General features: G+C 43.2%; 1 protein-coding gene across 18 annotated transcripts in view; it reads right to left on the bottom strand.

Moving 5' to 3' along the window:
* The window catches only part of LOC133564850 (kinase suppressor of Ras 1-like), a 57,197-nt gene that overhangs the window by 15,196 nt on the left and 20,626 nt on the right, over positions 1 to 21,375 (bottom strand). For all 18 annotated transcript variants that reach the window (XM_061919386.1, XM_061919395.1, XM_061919396.1 and 15 more), the window contains 5 exons: positions 16,670 to 16,976; positions 13,708 to 13,850; positions 13,578 to 13,644; positions 7,023 to 7,106; positions 6,890 to 6,951 (listed from right to left, as the gene is read on the bottom strand). In XM_061919386.1, coding sequence (XP_061775370.1) covers positions 6,890 to 6,951; positions 7,023 to 7,106; positions 13,578 to 13,644; positions 13,708 to 13,850; positions 16,670 to 16,976 — 663 coding nt within the window. The remainder of the gene's footprint in view (positions 1 to 6,889; positions 6,952 to 7,022; positions 7,107 to 13,577; positions 13,645 to 13,707; positions 13,851 to 16,669; positions 16,977 to 21,375) is intronic.

The raw sequence follows: 21,375 nt of genomic DNA, 5'->3' as shown, positions 1-21,375 counted from the left end.
AGTCAGATGAAACATGAAGATGGTCAACACACACAAGAAGTATTCTGTGCATCCTTGGCACTACAAGTCAGATGCAACATGAAGATGGTCAACGCACACAAGAAGTATTCTGTGCATCCTTGGCACTATAAGTCAGATGCAACATGAAGATGGTCAACACACACAAGAAGTATTCTGTGCATCCTTGGCACTACAAGTCAGATGCAACATGAAGATGGTCAACACACACAAGAAGTATTCTGTGCATCCTTGGCACTATAAGTCAGATGCAACATGAAGATGGTCAACACACACAAGAAGTATTCTGTGCATCCTTGGCACTACAAGTCAGATGCAACATGAAGATGGTCAACGCACACAAGAAGTATTCTGTGCATCCTTGGCACTACAAGTCAGATGCAACATGAAGATGGTCAACACACACAAGAAGTATTCTGTGCATCCTTGGCACTACAAGTCAGATGCAACATGAAGATCGTCAACGCACACACGAAGTATTCTGTGCATCCTTGGCACTACAAGTCAGATGCAACATGAAGATGGTCAACACACACAAGAAGTATTCTGTGCATCCTTGGCACTACAAGTCAGATGCAACATGAAGATGGTCAACACACACAAGAAGTATTCTGTGCATCCTTGGCACTACAAGTCAGATGAAACATGAAGATGGTCAACACACACAAGAAGTATTCTGTGCATCCTTGGCACTACAAGTCAGATGAAACATGAAGATGGTCAACACACACAAGAAGTATTCTGTGCATCCTTGGCACTACAAGTCAGATGAAACATGAAGATGGTCAACGCACACAAGAAGTATTCTGTGCATCCTTGGCACTACAAGTCAGATGAAACATGAAGATGGTCAACACACACAAGAAGTATTCTGTGCATCCTTGGCACTACAAGTCAGATGAAACATGAAGATGGTCAACACACACAAGAAGTATTCTGTGCATCCTTGGCACTACAAGTCAGATGCAACATGAAGATGGTCAACACACACAAGAAGTATTCTGTGCATCCTTGGCACTACAAGTCAGATGCAACATGAAGATGGTCAACGCACACAAGAAGTATTCTGTGCATCCTTGGCACTACAAGTCAGATGAAACATGAAGATGGTCAACACACACAAGAAGTATTCTGTGCATCCTTGGCACTACAAGTCAGATGCAACATGAAGATGGTCAACACACACACGAAGTATTCTGTGCATCCTTGGCACTACAAGTCAGATGCAACATGAAGATGGTCGACACACACAAGGAGTATTCTGTGCATCCTTGGCACTACAAGTCAGATGCAACATGAAGATGGTCAACACACAAGAAGTATTCTGTGCATCCTTGGCACTACAAGTCAGATGCAACATGAAGATGGTCAACACACAAGAAGTATTCTGTGCATCCTTGGCACTACAAGTCAGATGCAACATGAAGATGGTCAACACACAAGAAGTATTCTGTGCATCCTTGGCACTACAAGTCAGATGAAACATGAAGATGGTCAACACACACAAGAAGTATTCTGTGCATCCTTGGCACTACAAGTCAGATGAAACATGAAGATGGTCAACGCACACAAGAAGTATTCTGTGCATCCTTGGCACTACAAGTCAGATGAAACATGAAGATGGTCAACACACACAAGAAGTATTCTGTGCATCCTTGGCACTACAAGTCAGATGCAACATGAAGATGGTCAACACACACAAGAAGTATTCTGTGCATCCTTGGCACTACAAGTCAGATGAAACATGAAGATGGTCAACACACACAAGAAGTATTCTGTGCATCCTTGGCACTACAAGTCAGATGCAACATGAAGATGGTCAACACACACAAGAAGTATTCTGTGCATCCTTGGCACTACAAGTCAGATGCAACATGAAGATGGTCAACACACAAGAAGTATTCTGTGCATCCTTGGCACTACAAGTCAGATGAAACATGAAGATGGTCAACACACACAAGAAGTATTCTGTGCATCCTTGGCACTACAAGTCAGATGCAACATGAAGATGGTCAACACACACAAGAAGTATTCTGTGCATCCTTGGCACTACAAGTCAGATGAAACATGAAGATGGTCAACGCACACAAGAAGTATTCTGTGCATCCTTGGCACTACAAGTCAGATGCAACATGAAGATGGTCAACACACACAAGAAGTATTCTGTGCATCCTTGGCACTACAAGTCAGATGCAACATGAAGATGGTCAACGCACACAAGAAGTATTCTGTGCATCCTTGGCACTACAAGTCAGATGAAACATGAAGATGGTCAACACACAAGAAGTATTCTGTGCATCCTTGGCACTACAAGTCAGATGCAACATGAAGATGGTCAACACACACAAGAAGTATTCTGTGCATCCTTGGCACTACAAGTCAGATGCAACATGAAGATGGTCAACGCACACAAGAAGTATTCTGTGCATCCTTGGCACTACAAGTCAGATGAAACATGAAGATGGTCAACACACACAAGAAGTATTCTGTGCATCCTTGGCACTACAAGTCAGATGCAACATGAAGATGGTCAACACACACAAGAAGTATTCTGTGCATCCTTGGCACTACAAGTCAGATGCAACATGAAGATGGTCGACACACACAAGGAGTATTCTGTGCATCCTTGGCACTACAAGTCAGATGCAACATGAAGATGGTCAACACACAAGAAGTATTCTGTGCATCCTTGGCACTACAAGTCAGATGCAACATGAAGATGGTCAACACACAAGAAGTATTCTGTGCATCCTTGGCACTACAAGTCAGATGCAACATGAAGATGGTCAACACACACAAGAAGTATTCTGTGCATCCTTGGCACTACAAGTCAGATGAAACATGAAGATGGTCAACACACACAAGAAGTATTCTGTGCATCCTTGGCACTACAAGTCAGATGCAACATGAAGATGGTCAACACACACAAGAAGTATTCTGTGCATCCTTGGCACTACAAGTCAGATGAAACATGAAGATGGTCAACACACACAAGAAGTATTCTGTGCATCCTTGGCACTACAAGTCAGATGAAACATGAAGATGGTCAACACACAAGAAGTATTCTGTGCATCCTTGGCACTACAAGTCAGATGCAACATGAAGATGGTCAACACACACAAGAAGTATTCTGTGCATCCTTGGCACTACAAGTCAGATGCAACATGAAGATGGTCAACGCACACAAGAAGTATTCTGTGCATCCTTGGCACTACAAGTCAGATGAAACATGAAGATGGTCAACACACACAAGAAGTATTCTGTGCATCCTTGGCACTACAAGTCAGATGCAACATGAAGATGGTCAACACACACAAGAAGTATTCTGTGCATCCTTGGCACTACAAGTCAGATGCAACATGAAGATGGTCGACACACACAAGGAGTATTCTGTGCATCCTTGGCACTACAAGTCAGATGCAACATGAAGATGGTCAACACACAAGAAGTATTCTGTGCATCCTTGGCACTACAAGTCAGATGCAACATGAAGATGGTCAACACACAAGAAGTATTCTGTGCATCCTTGGCACTACAAGTCAGATGCAACATGAAGATGGTCAACACACAAGAAGTATTCTGTGCATCCTTGGCACTACAAGTCAGATGAAACATGAAGATGGTCAACACACACAAGAAGTATTCTGTGCATCCTTGGCACTACAAGTCAGATGAAACATGAAGATGGTCAACGCACACAAGAAGTATTCTGTGCATCCTTGGCACTACAAGTCAGATGAAACATGAAGATGGTCAACACACACAAGAAGTATTCTGTGCATCCTTGGCACTACAAGTCAGATGCAACATGAAGATGGTCAACACACACAAGAAGTATTCTGTGCATCCTTGGCACTACAAGTCAGATGAAACATGAAGATGGTCAACACACACAAGAAGTATTCTGTGCATCCTTGGCACTACAAGTCAGATGCAACATGAAGATGGTCAACACACACAAGAAGTATTCTGTGCATCCTTGGCACTACAAGTCAGATGCAACATGAAGATGGTCAACACACAAGAAGTATTCTGTGCATCCTTGGCACTACAAGTCAGATGAAACATGAAGATGGTCAACACACACAAGAAGTATTCTGTGCATCCTTGGCACTACAAGTCAGATGCAACATGAAGATGGTCAACACACACAAGAAGTATTCTGTGCATCCTTGGCACTACAAGTCAGATGAAACATGAAGATGGTCAACGCACACAAGAAGTATTCTGTGCATCCTTGGCACTACAAGTCAGATGCAACATGAAGATGGTCAACACACACAAGAAGTATTCTGTGCATCCTTGGCACTACAAGTCAGATGCAACATGAAGATGGTCAACGCACACAAGAAGTATTCTGTGCATCCTTGGCACTACAAGTCAGATGAAACATGAAGATGGTCAACGCACACAAGAAGTATTCTGTGCATCCTTGGCACTACAAGTCAGATGAAACATGAAGATGGTCAACACACACAAGAAGTATTCTGTGCATCCTTGGCACTACAAGTCAGATGCAACATGAAGATGGTCAACACACACAAGAAGTATTCTGTGCATCCTTGGCACTACAAGTCAGATGCAACATGAAGATGGTCGACACACACAAGGAGTATTCTGTGCATCCTTGGCACTACAAGTCAGATGCAACATGAAGATGGTCAACACACAAGAAGTATTCTGTGCATCCTTGGCACTACAAGTCAGATGCAACATGAAGATGGTCAACACACAAGAAGTATTCTGTGCATCCTTGGCACTACAAGTCAGATGCAACATGAAGATGGTCAACACACAAGAAGTATTCTGTGCATCCTTGGCACTACAAGTCAGATGAAACATGAAGATGGTCAACACACACAAGAAGTATTCTGTGCATCCTTGGCACTACAAGTCAGATGAAACATGAAGATGGTCAACGCACACAAGAAGTATTCTGTGCATCCTTGGCACTACAAGTCAGATGCAACATGAAGATGGTCAACACACAAGAAGTATTCTGTGCATCCTTGGCACTACAAGTCAGATGAAACATGAAGATGGTCAACACACACAAGAAGTATTCTGTGCATCCTTGGCACTACAAGTCAGATGCAACATGAAGATGGTCAACACACACAAGAAGTATTCTGTGCATCCTTGGCACTACAAGTCAGATGAAACATGAAGATGGTCAACGCACACAAGAAGTATTCTGTGCATCCTTGGCACTACAAGTCAGATGCAACATGAAGATGGTCAACACACACAAGAAGTATTCTGTGCATCCTTGGCACTACAAGTCAGATGAAACATGAAGATGGTCAACACACACAAGAAGTATTCTGTGCATCCTTGGCACTACAAGTCAGATGCAACATGAAGATGGTCAACACACACAAGAAGTATTCTGTGCATCCTTGGCACTACAAGTCAGATGCAACATGAAGATGGTCAACACACACAAGAAGTATTCTGTGCATCCTTGGCACTACAAGTCAGATGAAACATGAAGATGGTCAACGCACACAAGAAGTATTCTGTGCATCCTTGGCACTACAAGTCAGATGCAACATGAAGATGGTCAACACACACAAGAAGTATTCTGTGCATCCTTGGCACTACAAGTCAGATGCAACATGAAGATGGTCAACGCACACAAGAAGTATTCTGTGCATCCTTGGCACTACAAGTCAGATGAAACATGAAGATGGTCAACACACACAAGAAGTATTCTGTGCATCCTTGGCACTACAAGTCAGATGAAACATGAAGATGGTCAACACACACAAGAAGTATTCTGTGCATCCTTGGCACTACAAGTCAGATGCAACATGAAGATGGTCAACACACACAAGAAGTATTCTGTGCATCCTTGGCACTACAAGTCAGATGCAACATGAAGATGGTCAACACACAAGAAGTATTCTATTTTATACACACGTGTCAGTTAGGGTTGGATGTATGTAACAAAGTACCAACAAACTAATGAATTATTGTATCAGATTATTGTATCAGATATTGGACTATTTTAGTGGCACACTGATAGCAGTGAGCTAATGCTAGCTTACCCTGTAATGTTGTTCCTTCTGCTTGGTCCCAAACGTGCTAAAAATAAATTCTAGATAATAATTCACGAATCTCTCACCTGCTAGTAGACAAATGTGGCCATTGACCGACATGCTGGTCCACTTTCACGAAAAAGAGACAAAAATACGCTAGTTGTAGCAACTTTTTTTTTAACCCTTAGTGAGGATTGTGACTGAATCGTCATCTAAATGGAATTATGTGAGCTTCCAGCAAGAGTGGAAATATTACAGTAAGTGTTTGTTTAATTTTTCATTATTATTGTTAGTTTGTATGTTTAGCACCTAGCAATGCTGCTAATGATATAGAGTCACAATGAAACTACATCTGTTTAGCACTCGGCTTGTAAAACATACTGCTCATCCTCTTTGTCCTTGGGCTCAAACATATAAGGTTCTGGATCATAATTTGTCGAAAAGTAATCGGTGGATCTCACTAAGTCTGTTTGATTAGCATTGTTGTTGATGGGGAAGAGATCTGTGGTTCCTCCTCTACTTCACAGATCACCTCGTTATCTCTCAAAATCTCTCTGGAATCTCTGTGAGATCGATACTATTTTGATCATATCTATCAACTCGCAAACTTTGTAAGTCTTTCAGTGTCATAAATCAGATATATATGATAATAGTTCCAATACAGAGGCAACATGTTTTTCCACTGTACAGCTACTTTAAGTTCCAGAAGCACAAATACCACAATGTTGCCAATTGTTTTGTCTTTCATTGGCATTTCTGGAATATATTGCGCCAATAAGAAGTCTGAATGAGTATGTTGTTACATTTCCCTGCTTGTGGAGAGTGCTTACATGTGGGAAATAATATCCGACAAGACGGAGCACCCTTGGTACATTTGTTGTGGCACTTGAACCTGTAGAGAGAAAAATGGAAGGACGAATGACAATCTTCAAAGGGAAGAAGACTGACTATTGAATGTCTTACTTGCAGTGTTTACACTTCAGCCCAAACATCATGTTCCTGCCACACACCTGGCATGTCTGGGAGAGCCAAGACTTGGTTGAAAACCTGAAAGGACAGACAAGAATCACGTTTGTACTGAGGGAATTCCATGCCAGCCTTTCCCATTCTTTCTTTTTTTGGATGTGTTCACAATCAACATTTTTGGTCGAGATGACGATTTTTCTTTTTTGTGCTTAAGCTCGTTTCTTTTGTTTAAACAATGGTATGTAGCATCCAACACCACAGATGTGATACATCATCTAAGTCTTTATGTTTTATAAACATGCTAAGGTCACATTGTGTTTGCTTTACTGGCTATCAAACATGTCCAGTTCTCTGATCTATTGTATCATATTGGAACTCGAAAGTCGATCACATCTGATCCCCAAAAATGTGATTGGTATCGCAGGCCAAAAATGTTGATCAGGACATCCCTCATTTTTGGGCTTGATTATTTATAGCCACCATTTTTTTTCAGGGGTGAAATTATTTTGTATTATCTTTTTAACTAGATTTGAGTGAACCTTGTACATTTTTAGATTATTCAGCCATGTTAAATCATATACATACTCCTGCACTCATATTTGGTTAAGTATACCTTAATTTGCTTTTCGTATACACATCTGTCTGGATATTTGACCTTGCTCCTTGACAAAATAGGTAGAGGTTAATGAGTGTACAAAGCAAACGCCCTGACCTCAATTTGACTCAGTGTGCCAAACACTGCACCTACAGGAAACAGATGTTTGAACAATAACGAACTTAACAGGAAACCAATCAAACACTGCACATACAGGAAACAGATGCTTGAGCAACAACCAACTTAACAGGAAACTAAGAGTAGTTCCTAGACACGACACACATAGCAACTGACGTCAGTCAGTAGACTGACCAATCAGATAACCACTGGCACAGGGTATATAAGCTACTGTACAACAAACTCTCAGACAGATCGCTTTGGGTTTTCCTGGTACTACTGTTCAAGTGTACTATACGATCTCCGCTCTCTGCAGACTGCGTTAAATAAAATACTTGTACTTGACTCAACTCCTGCCTCCTCGAATTGTTTTCCTGCTCCCGGCCCGGGTGAGACGGCACTAAAAATGCGTCTCAACAATTTGGGGGCTCGTCCGGGATACAGGGAGTTGTGAGGAGAACATCGAGAGGACCATTCGGACCTAAAAAATTTCTTCATGGACAAAGGACAAAGACACTAGCCGGCACTTACAAATAAGGTAAGCAGAAACCTGTTAAAACAAATTCTGCATATTGGAAACTACTAAAATAGTGTCCTGTCCTATGTACTTGTAAGAAAACATAAAAACTAAAAGAGTCAGTAGAAGTGTAAATAACTTCGATACAGGAGGAATACACAGTAACCTCGAGAGTGGCGTAACTCCACCTGAGATCCGACGGGGTCCAGGAGCGGTTAGTACCGCGGCTGGGTTAGAGTCCCGGGGGTTGAGGTCCCTAAATTCTAGTTGTTGTTACGATATGAAAACTCCAAAAACGTTTGGGAAAATAGGTTTATAAACCTTGGAGAGATTGAAATATCGCTGTATAAAACTCCTCAAAACAACAAAATAGGTTGTTTTACGTGGGAAAAATGAGGGGAGAAGAAAAATACAGTCGAAGGAAACTGCAGTTGAAAACAGAGACTGAGTAGTCTTTCGATAACACAACTTTAAGCTAAAGAAAATACTGTGTGGGTATCGAAGGTGTATGTGACACTAACTTTGTGTGTGTATTTTAAGTGTTGTTGAGGTAAGAAGGGAAGTGGGGAGAATAAGACTCTGAGTAAATCGTTGTGTGAATACTCGTTGTGTGCTGGGTCTGCGGCTGATGAACTGACGGGATACCTAACGGTGCCAACGAACGTCGTTCATTCGCTACAGTTTAGGGTGGGGTGGGCGGTGAAGACCGTCCATATCTGACCAACAGACACGCAGCGAGGGCTAAACCACCCAGTTGATAAGCGAGACATCTTATCTTTGGAGTAAACGCTGTGGTTCTTGTGTTGGACACCCAGTGGGAGACCGGACCGACCTTTAGGGCCGGCCTAGAAGCTTGTCTCTCAGAGAACTGCAGTGGGCTAACGCAGCTATCTCCGGGAAGATTGTTGTCGCAATAAAACTGTGGAGCTCAGAGTCTAGTTAAAAAATGGAAGGAGAGTTTGATAGAGAAATAGATGATGATGGATGGGGCCCGGTCAGCCCACAGCTAATGCCCTAGCTGCTAGATCAAAGCCAACAGATAAAGAGAAGAAAGTAACAAAAGCAAAACAAAAATTAGAACAACTTATTCAGGACATGGGGAAAACATTGGAACATATAGGGCCCTTAGGACAATTGATACTTGATAAGATGAACACAGCAGCTATAAAGAGAGATGAAGTGGAAGAGCAGGGAAAGATTGCAGGTTTGTTGCAGAAGTCCAGTTGGAGGAAAAAAGGAGCGCGACTGGGAGAAGGAGCGACGGGAGTGGGCTGAACTGTTCACAATTCCTTGGGAGAAAAAAATGCCTGGTTAAGTGTGTGTATAGCAGTGTGTGTGTGTTGTATGTAGTGACATGACATATAAACATGTCATGTGTGTGTATAGCAGTGTGTGTGTTGTATGTAGTGACATGACGTATAAACATGTCATGTGTGTGTATAGCAGTGTGTGTGTGTTGTATGTAGTGACATGACATATAAACATGTCATGTGTGTGTATAGCAGTGTGTGTGTGTTGTATGTAGTGACATGACATATAAACATGTCATGTGTGTGTATAGCAGTGTGTGTGTTGTATGTAGTGACATGACATATAAACATGTCATGTGTGTGTGTATAGCAGTGTGTGTGTGTTGTATGTAGTGACATGACATATAAACATGTCATGTGTGTGTGTATAGCAGTGTGTGTGTGTTGTATGTAGTGACATGACATATAAACATGTCATGTGTGTGTGTTGTATGTAGTGACATGACGTATAAACATGTCATGTGTGTGTATAGCAGTGTGTGTGTTGTAAGTAGTGACATGACATATAAACATGTCATGTGTGTGTATAGCAGTGTGTGTGTTGTATGTAGTGACATGACATATAAACATGTCATGTGTGTGTGTATAGCAGTGTGTGTGTGTTGTATGTAGTGACATGACATATAAACATGTCATGTGTGTGTGTTGTATGTAGTGACATGACATATAAACATGTCATGTGTGTGTATAGCAGTGTGTGTGTTGTATGTAGTGACATGACATATAAACATGTCATGTGTGTGTATAGCAGTGTGTGTGTTGTATGTAGTGACATGACATATAAACATGTCATGTGTGTATAGCAGTGTGTGTGTTGTATGTAGTGACATGACATATAAACATGTCATGTGTGCCAGCTTTACAGCGATGTTGTTATTTTGCTGTTTGTTATTATGTATGTTATGTTGTAGCTATCTCAAATACTTTTGTCAAATTGTTCTGGCCTGAAATACATTTCTTTGTCTTTGTGTGTTGTATGTAGACCACATTGCTTAGCAGAGTTGAGGGATGCAAATGCATGTCAAGTTGATCAACAGATTGTATTATCCTCCATCTCCAGTGCAATAACAGTACTGACATGAACAGATTGTATTATCCTCCATCTCCAGTGCAATAACAGTACTGACATGAAGGCTAAAAGGGCATTCATGGGAGCCTTAAAATAAAAGAAGAAACCAAATAGTTACTTTTCACAGTAACACATTACTTTTTGGTTTAAGTAACTGAGTTAGTAACTGAGTTACTTTTGAAATAAAGTAATTAGTAACTGTAACTAGTTACTGATTTTCAGTAACTAACCCAACACTGGTCATAAGTGCAGCAAATTTAATTCAAGGAATATCCTTTTACCCGAGAAACCAACAAGCGGTATTGCACTAAAATGAATCTAAGATCAAATAGAAACAGGCAGAATCACATTGTAATGTACGCACATGTACGCCATGGGAATATTGAACAACAAATCCAAGACTGAAGTGACAAACTTGCCATCCAAACAATAGCCCGTTTGTTGACAAGTTCTGACTGCCATGGAAGCACATCCAATCCTTTTATTTAGCAGCGGTAACACTAAAGGGAGAAAATATTTACCAGAGCTGCCGTCAGAGCCGACAAAGTGTGCTGCTAACTGTTAAAGTGAAAAAACACAGTTCTGTTGAAACCCTGGATGATGTCACACAACAAAGTGTGGCGCTAACTGTTAAAGTGAAAAAACACAGTTCTGTTGAAACCCTGGATGATGTCACACAACAAAGTGTGGCGCTAACTGTTAAAGTGAAAAAACACAGTTCTGTTGAAACCCTGGATGATGTCACACGACAAAGTGTGCTGCTAACTGTTGAAGTGAAAAAACACAGTTCTGTTGAAACCCTGGATGATGTCACACAACAAAGTGTGGCGCTAACTGTTAAAGTGAAAAAACACAGTTCTGTTGAAACCCTGGATGATGTCACACGACAAAGTGTGCTGCTAACTGTTGAAGTGAAAAAACACAGTTCTGTTGAAACCCTGGATGATGTCACACAACAAAGTGTGCTGCTAACTGTTAAAGTGAAAAAACACAGTTCTGTTGAAACCCTGGATGATGTCACACAACAAAGTGTGCTGCTAACTGTTAAAGTGAAAAAACACAGTTCTGTTGAAACCCTGGATGATGTCACACAACAAAGTGTGGCGCTAACTGTTAAAGTGAAAAAACACAGTTCTGTTGAAACCCTGGATGATGTCACACAACAAAGTGTGGCGCTAACTGTTAAAGTGAAAAAACACAGTTCTGTTGAAACCCTGGATGATGTCACACAACAAAGTGTGGCGCTAACTGTTAAAGTGAAAAAACACAGTTCTGTTGAAACCCTGGATGATGTCACACAACAAAGTGTGCTGCTAACTGTTAAAGTGAAAAAACACAGTTCTGTTGAAACCCTGGATGATGTCACACAACAAAGTGTGCTGCTAACTGTTAAAGTGAAAAAACACAGATCTGTTGAAACCCTGGATGATGTCACACAACAAAGTGTGGCGCTAACTGTTAAAGTGAAAAAACACAGTTCTGTTGAAACCCTGGATGATGTCACACAACAAAGTGTGGCGCTAACTGTTAAAGTGAAAAAACACAGTTCTGTTGAAACCCTGGATGATGTCACACGACAAAGTGTGCTGCTAACTGTTGAAGTGAAAAAACACAGTTCTGTTGAAACCCTGGATGATGTCACACAACAAAGTGTGCTGCTAACTGTTAAAGTGAAAAAACACAGTTCTGTTGAAACCCTGGATGATGTCACACAACAAAGTGTGGCGCTAACTGTTAAAGTGAAAAAACACAGTTCTGTTGAAACCCTGGATGATGTCACACGACAAAGTGTGGTGCTAACTGTTAAAGTGAAAAAACACAGTTCTGTTGAAACCCTGGATGATGTCACACGACAAAGTGTGCTGCTAACTGTTGAAGTGAAAAAACACAGTTCTGTTGAAACCCTGGATGATGTCACACGACAAAGTGTGCTGCTAACTGTTAAAGTGAAAAAACACAGTTCTGTTGAAACCCTGGATGATGTCACACAACAAAGTGTGGCGCTAACTGTTAAAGTGAAAAAACACAGTTCTGTTGAAACCCTGGATGATGTCACACGACAAAGTGTGCTGCTAACTGTTGAAGTGAAAAAACACAGTTCTGTTGAAACCCTGGATGATGTCACACAACAAAGTGTGCTGCTAACTGTTAAAGTGAAAAGACACAGTTCTGTTGAAACCCTGGATGATGTCACACAACAAAGTGTGGCGCTAACTGTTAAAGTGAAAAAACACAGTTCTGTTGAAACCCTGGATGATGTCACACGACAAAGTGTGCTGCTAACTGTTGAAGTGAAAAAACACAGTTCTGTTGAAACCCTGGATGATGTCACACGACAAAGTGTGGCGCTAACTGTTAAAGTGAAAAAACACAGTTCTGTTGAAACCCTGGATGATGTCACACGACAAAGTGTGCTGCTAACTGTTAAAGTGAAAAAACACAGTTCTGTTGAAACCCTGGATGATGTCACACGTCACTAAAAGAACAGACTCCACACACTGTGCTCTTATGTTAAACATCTCTCTAATGCATGTGCCAGATATTTAACCTTTTGTTTTTTTAACTTTCCCTAGTAATTGATTACATTGACCAAGAGTGATTTTTTTTTGGGTCAAGTAACGAGTAACTACTATTGATTACTTTTTAAAAGTCATTTTGAGAACACTGCTGGTGAGTAGCGTTATCAGTAAAATAACTTTGGAACTCCCCATTTGTCTGAATACTGGGACTCTTCTCAGTTGTCATGGCCAGCACAGCACATCTAATACTAAAAGTTGATATTTTCCAAAGAATATGGCTATTTCTTATCCTAGCTGGCCATTGTTATACACGTGATGCAGAGTGGGTGTGGTACCAAGCTGTATTTAGCAGGCAGATCAATGTCTCGTGTGTGGTACCAACCTGTGTTTAGCAGGCAGATCAATGTCTCGTGTGTGGTACCAACCTGTGTTTAGCAGGTAGATCAATGTCTCGTCTTCCTGCATGAGGTGAACTCCTTTGCACAGCCAGGTCTGTGAAACATCAGCACTGTGTGACACTGCCAACAAATGTCATGTCCATTTAGGGAGACTCACTGTCCAGTTGGCTGGGCGCAGTAGTTCTGCTGTATGGCGCTGAGGCAGGGACACCGCTGGGTGTGCGGGAAGACCACGAGTTTGAATCCTCTAGACTGCTGCCACAGCCATTGAGCTGAATAGCAGCCAAAGCCTTCTTCCTCCTACACAGACAAACAACTGCTAGTGACGCGCATTTGACAGAAGAAAGAGTCCATTTCATGCCCGACCCAAATTTAGACAATAATGCAGTAAATTATCTTTATATCAAACTTAAAAATGATATGCTGTTTTTCACAGATTAAACGGCAGTGGGGTGTCTTTCTAACATGTTTGTGACATGTTGGACAGTAGTTGGGTGTCTTTCTAACATGTTTGTGACATGTTGGACAGTAATTGGGTGTCTTTCTAACATGTTTGTGACATGTTGGACAGTAGTTGGGTGTCTTTCTAACATGTTTGTGACATGTTGGACAGTAGTTGGGTGTCTTTCTAACATGTTTGTGACATGTTGGACAGTAATTGGGTGTCTTTCTAACATGTTTGTGACATGTTGGACAGTAGTTGGGTGTCTTTCTAACATGTTTGTGACATGTTGGACAGTAGTTGGGTGTCTTTCTAACATGTTTGTGACATGTTGGACAGTAGTTGGGTGTCTTTCTAACATGTTTGTGACATGTTGGACAGTAGTTGGGTGTCTTTCTAACATGTTTGTGACATGTTGGACAGTAGTTGGGTGTCTTTCTAACATGTTTGTGACATGTTGGACAGTAGTTGGGTGTCTTTCTAACATGTTTGTGACATGTTGAACAGTAGTTGGGTGTCTTTCTAACATGTTTGTGACATGTGTGACTAGTCGGGTGCCTTTATAACATGTTTGTGACATGTTGGACAGTAGTTGGGTGTCTTTCTAACATGTTTGTGACATGTTGGACAGTAGTTGGGTCTCTTTCTAACATGTTTGTGACATGTTGGACAGTAGTTGGGTGTCTTTCTAACATGTTTGTGACATGTTGGACAGTAGTTGGGTGTCTTTCTAACATGTTTGTGACATGTGTGACTAGTTGGGTGCCTTTCTAACATGTTTGTGACATGTTTAACAGTAGATGGGTGTCTTATTAGCATGTTTGTGACATGTTAGAGTCAAAACAGCCCATAGGTAATATGCACACCTGTCAACATTATGGAACATTGCCCAGGAAAATGGGTGGAACATGTTCATCATCATTAAAAAAATAAAACATAGATAACAAGGGCTCCTAGCGGGACTTGAACCCGCGTCCTTTGAATCACAACGTTGCATCACTACCACTGCAATTGCTTGTTAACATGCATGATATCTTGATAATTGAATGATGTTGCTAAATGTATTGGAAATGTTTAGAAACAATGTCCCTTCCGTCCACCGTAAGCACACAGGGGGTATGTGATAGTCCACACTTGTCCGGTAGACCAGCTCACAGCCAGGTCAGGGGAGACATTCAGAGCAGCTATTGTCAATTCAACAATTGCTGGGCCTTCATTATTGTGGTCCATCTGATGGCAGACATGGCTGCAATTCTCTCCTTCTGAAGGATGACGACAAACCAGAAGGCGACTGAAAAAGGCACTTGCTGAGTCGTTTGGTTGGTGGTGCGTCCAGGGGTAGGCTTGTCAGGGCCAGAGAAATAATGGCCCTCTGTAAATTGTCTTATAAAGATTGGGGGCCAGTCCATGAAGGATGACGCTCCGCAAGGTTCTTTTCCATCACAGGCATTGTTTCAGGTCTGTTTCTAACCCCACATCTGCGGTCCCTCCCAAGGGCTCTCATTGTTTCCATTGGGTTTTTTTCTCACCCGGATCTGGGTTCAGATCTGAGGGTTGTGGCTCTTTGATGCATTTGTGATAAAGGCCTATACAAAAAAACTTTGACTGATTGGCACATATGGAGCAGTATATATGTCATTTCTGGATATGTATGGACAAGCTTTCAATTCTTGGATAAATTCACTGACTTTTTGAGTAAAACACAGGCCTCTGTTGTTTACTTATTGGGTTTTCTGATTGCTTTGGAATGTAAAATAAATCTTACCCATTTCTTTTATGAAATCCAGCTACCCATTTTCTACAGCTTGTCCCTATCGAGGTTGCAGGGGGGCTGGAGCCTATCCCAGATGCATTTCCTTGTACACCGTGGACAAGGAAGGCGGGGTAGAACCTGGACAAGTGTCCACCCCCATGGCAGGGCCAACACAGACAGACAGACAACATTCACACACTAGGGACCATTTAGTCTTGCCAATCAACCTATCCCCAGGTGCATGTGTGTGGAGGTGGGAGGGGCCTATCCCCAGGTGCATGTGTGTGGAGGTGGGAGGGGCCTATCCCCAGGTGCATGTGTGTGGAGGTGGGAGGGGCCTATCCCCAGGTGCATGTGTTTGGAGGTGAGGAGAAGCCAAGTATCCGAGGGGGATGAGGAGACCATGCAAACGTTACACAGATCCAGAGCCCGGTGATGGAACCCAGAACCTTATTGTGAGGCATAGGCACTAACCCCTGTTCAACTGTGCTGTCTTTTATATGGAATCACTGAGAATAAACCAATCCCTCATTCATTGTCAGCCTGATATGTATCAACTACGCTGAAATTTGAAGGGTTGTGGAAACCCATACCACACAGGTCCACATGCACCAAAGTCAATGATTGTGGTCTTTAGGTGAAAAAGAGGCGAGATGGTTGCTGAAGCTGTCAAAGATAACATCTGATCCCCACTCAGGATGACTAGAGTTGGCTTCAAAAGAAAAGCTACTCCAGTCTGCAAAGTGAAAAGGTCAAAGTGATGGACTTCCTAACGATACCAGAAGATATTACATATCTTTAGGGTTATCAGGGGTGACTTTGTTGGTGGTCTCTACTGAGCAGGAGGGATGTCAATGTGTGGTTTTGTACCCAATCATCCCACAACACTCCAAAGACAAGCAGGAATGCAGTGCTTCTACCTACTTGGGGTTTGCAGGCTCCTCAATCCGATTGGCCAGCTGTGACTCATGACTCTTGCTTTGTTTCAGAAGAGTGGGGGAAGACAGCGGCTGTAACAGTTTGCAGGAAGGTGGTGTATGGACAGTTCTGGCAGGGCATGTCTGTGAAGCTTGGGCACTCGGCGGTTTACTCGGCTCCAATGAGAAGGCATCGAACATTTCCTCAGTGGGTACGTGAGGAAGGTTTTCATCTGAACATGGAAGCACTGACACGGAAAATAAGCGGCCATGGTTGACTGCGGGCTCCTGGGAGTCAGGCGTCCCATCTCCACCTTGGTTTAAAGACACAAGAGGTTAGTGCAACCCAAATTCCACCTAATCCAAAAGAATATCATTTCATGTTATGAACCATTTGACAAAATCCACTTTCTGAATTTCTCAACATAGTCCATTAACTGTTGGACCAAACCTAACATACAGAACAGTGGTACCTAAACCCTGGACTTACGAGTCCACCGCCCTACCAATGGTGTGACATATGAGTCGCCTCTCTGCTATTTTTTTGTTTTGACTTAAATAGAAAGAAGAAGATGATATTTAATTGAATGGTAAATGGGTTATACTTGTATAGCGCTTTTCTATCTTCAAGGTACTCAAAGCGCTTTGACACTAGTTCCACATTCACCCATTCACACACACATTCACACTGATGGCAGGAGCTGCCATGCAAGGCGCTAACCACGACCCATCAGGAGCAAGGGTGAAGTGTCTTGCTCAAGGACACAATGGACGTGACGAGGTTGGTCGTAGGTGGGGATTGAACCAGGAACCCGAGGGTTGCTGGCACGGCCACTGTAAGCAAATTGTTTTAGAACAACATTTCTCAACGAGCTATTGCAAGGAATTTAGGGATTTCACCATCTACTGTCCGTATAATCATCAAAAGGTTCAGAGAATCTGGAGAAATCCCTGCACGTAAGCGATGATATTATGGGCCTTTGATCCCTCAGGCATCAGTGTGTAAAGAATATCACCACATGGGCTCAGGAAAACTTCATAATACCACTGTCAGTAACTACAGTTGGTTGCTACATCTGTAAGTGCAAGTTAAAACTCTACTATGCAAAGCGAAAGCCATTTATCAACAAGACCAAGGAACGCCGCCGGCTTCGCTGAGCCCAAGCTCATCTAAGATGGACTGATGCAAAGTGGAAAAGTGTTCTGTGGTCTGACGAGTCCACATTTCAAATTATATTTGGAAACTGTGGACGTGGTGTCCTCCGGAACAAAGAAGAAAATAACCATCCGGATTATTCTAGGCGCAAAGTTGAAAAGCCAGCATGTGTGATGGTATGGGGGTGCATTTGTGGGTTCTTCCGAGGATGTTGTAGTCGTAATGATTTGTGCAGTCCTTTGAGACATTTGTGATTTGGGGCTATATAAATAAACATTGATTGATTGATTGATTGATTAGTGGCCAAGGCATGGGTAACTTACACATCTGTGAAGGCACCATTAATGCTGAAAGGTACATACAGCTTTTGGAACAACATATGCTGCCATCTAAGCGCCGTCTTTTTCATGGACGCCCCTGCTTATTTCAGCAAAACAATGCCAAGCCACATGTTACAACAGCGTGGCTTCGTAGTAAAATTGAGTGGGTACTTTCCTGGCCCGCCTGCAGTCCAGACCTGTCTCCCATGGAAAATGTGTGGTGCATTATGAAGTGTAAAATAGGACAGCGGAGACCCCGGACTGTTGAAGGACTGAAGCTCTACATAAAACAAGATTGGGAAAGAATTCCACTTTCAAAGCTTCAACAATTAGTTTCCTCAGTTCCCAAACGTTTATTGAGTGTTGTTAAAAGAAAAGGTGATGTAACACAGTGGTGAACATGCCCTTTCCCAACTATTTTGGCACGTGTCGCAGCCATGAAATTCTAAGTTAACTATTATTTGCAAAAAAAAAAGTTTATGAGTTTGAAGATGAAATATGTTGTCTTTGTAGCATATTCAACTGAATATGGCTTGAAAAGGATTTGCAAATCATTGTATTCTGTTTATATTTACATCTAACACCATTTCCCAACTCATATGGAAACGTGGTTTGTAGAAACGTTATATCTTGCTGTGCTTTTACTCCTGAATCTTGTTAACTGTGAGGTTCGATAACTTAATGAGATCTTTTGAAGTTCTCAGGTGACAACTTTAGGAATTTGCTGTGCCAACACTTGACAGTTAGCATTTTTCAAGATGGATTACATTTTGGAATGGCTGCCACATTGTGGGGTTTTGATGTATTCAAAGCGAAGTAAAACACTTGAAGACCGACCTGACGGTAAATGTTCCTCGTCTCTCCTGACTTCACGGACAGGACTTTGGTGGATAGTTAACAGTTTTTACATAATAACCGCCTAAGGGAGGCATGTCTTGGTGCGTCTCTGAGCGGTGGTGGACTGAGTGGACACTCCACCCCTGACAACAGTTTTTGGATAATAACCGCCTAAGGGAGGCATGTCTTGGTGCGTCTCTGAGCGGTGGTGGACTGAGTGGACACTCCACCCCTGACAACAGTTTTTGGATAATAACCGCCTAAGGGAGGCATGTCTTGGTGCGTCTCTGAGCGGTGGTGGACTGAGTGGACACTCCACCCCTGACAACAGTTTTTGGATAATAACCGCCTAAGGGAGGCATGTCTTGGTGCGTCTCTGAGCGGTGGTGGACTGAGTGGACACTCCACCCCTGACAACAGTTTTTGGATAATAACCGCCTAAGGGAGGCATGTCTTGGTGCGTCTCTGAGCGGTGGTGGACTGAGTGGACACTCCACCCCTGACAACAGTTTTTGGATAATAACCGCCTAAGGGAGGCATGTCTTGGTGCGTCTCTGAGCGGTGGTGGACTGAGTGGACACTCCACCCCTGACAACAGTTTTTGGATAATAACCGCCTAAGGGAGGCATGTCTTGGTGCGTCTCTGAGCGGTGGTGGACTGAGTGGACACTCCACCCCTGACTACAGTTTTTGGATAATAACCGCCTAAGGGAGGCATGTCTTGGTGCGTCTCTGAGCGGTGGTGGACTGAGTGGACACTCCACCCCTGACAACAGTTTTTGGATAATAACCGCCTAAGGGAGGCATGTCTTGGTGCGTCTCTGAGCGGTGGTGGACTGAGTGGACACTCCACCCCTGACAACAGTTTTTGGATTATAACCGCCTAAGGGAGGCATGTTTTGGTGCGTCTCTGAGCGGTGGTGGACTGAGTGGACACTCCACCCCTGACTACAGTTTTTGGATAATAACCGCCTAAGGGAGGCATGTCTTGGTGCGTCTCTGAGCGGTGGTGGACTGAGTGGACACTCCACCCCTGACAACAGTTTTTGGATAATAACCGCCTAAGGGAGGCATGTCTTGGTGCGTCTCTGAGCGGTGGTGGACTGAGTGGACACTCCACCCCTGACAACAGTTTTTGGATAATAACCGCCTAAGGGAGGCATGTCTTGGTGCGTCTCTGAGCGGTGGTGGACTGAGTGGACACTCCACCCCTGACTACAGTTTTTGGATTATAACCGCCTAAGGGAGGCATGTCTTGGTGCGTCTCTGAGCGGTGGTGGACTGAGTGGACACTCCACCCCTGACAACAGTTTTTGGATTATAACCGCCTAAGGGAGGCATGTCTTGGTGCGTCTCTGAGCGGTGGTGGACTGAGTGGACACTCCACCCCTGACTACAGTTTTTGGATTATAACCGCCTAAGGGAGGCATGTCTTGGTGCGTCTCTGAGCGGTGGTGGACTGAGTGGACACTCCACCCCTGACAACAGTTTTTGGATAATAACCGCCTAAGGGAGGCATGTCTTGGTGCGTCTCTGAGCGGTGGTGGACTGAGTGGACACTCCACCCCTGACAACAGTTTTTGGATAATAACCGCCTAAGGGAGGCATGTCTTGGTGCGTCTCTGAGCGGTGGTGGACTGAGTGGACACTCCACCCCTGACAACAGTTTTTGGATAATAACCGCCTAAGGGAGGCATGTCTTGGTGCGTCTCTGAGCGGTGGTGGACTGAGTGGACACTCCACCCCTGACAACAGTTTTTGGATTATAACCGCCTAAGGGAGGCATGTCTTGGTGCGTCTCTGAGCGGTGGTGGACTGAGTGGACACTCCACCCCTGACAACAGTTTTTGGATAATAACCGCCTAAGGGAGGCATGTCTTGGTGCGTCTCTGAGCGGTGGTGGACTGAGTGGACACTCCACCCCTGACAACAGTTTTTGGATTATAACCGCCTAAGGGAGGCATGTCTTGGTGCGTCTCTGAGCGGTGGTGGACTGAGTGGACACTCCACCCCTGACTACAGTTTTTGGATTATAACCGCCTAAGGGAGGCATGTCTTGGTGCGTCTCTGAGCGGTGGTGGACTGAGTGGACACTCCACCCCTGACAACAGTTTTTGGATTATAACCGCCTAAGGGAGGCATGTCTTGGTGCGTCTCTGAGCGGTGGTGGACTGAGTGGACACTCCACCCCTGACAACAGTTTTTGGATAATAACCGCCTAAGGAAGGCATGTCTTGGTGCGTCTCTGAGCGGTGGTGGACTGAGTGGACACTCCACCCCTGACAACAGTTTTTGGATAATAACCGCCTAAGGAAGGCATGTCTTGGTGCGTCTCTGAGCGGTGGTGGACTGAGTGGACACTCCACCCCTGACAACAGTTTTTGGATAATAACCGCCTAA

This window comes from Nerophis ophidion, linkage group LG13 (assembly GCF_033978795.1).
Source record: "Nerophis ophidion isolate RoL-2023_Sa linkage group LG13, RoL_Noph_v1.0, whole genome shotgun sequence".
Taxonomy (NCBI): domain Eukaryota; kingdom Metazoa; phylum Chordata; class Actinopteri; order Syngnathiformes; family Syngnathidae; genus Nerophis; species Nerophis ophidion.
The sequence above is the reverse complement of the archived record's forward strand: the minus strand, read 5'-3'. Positions and strand labels throughout refer to the sequence as shown.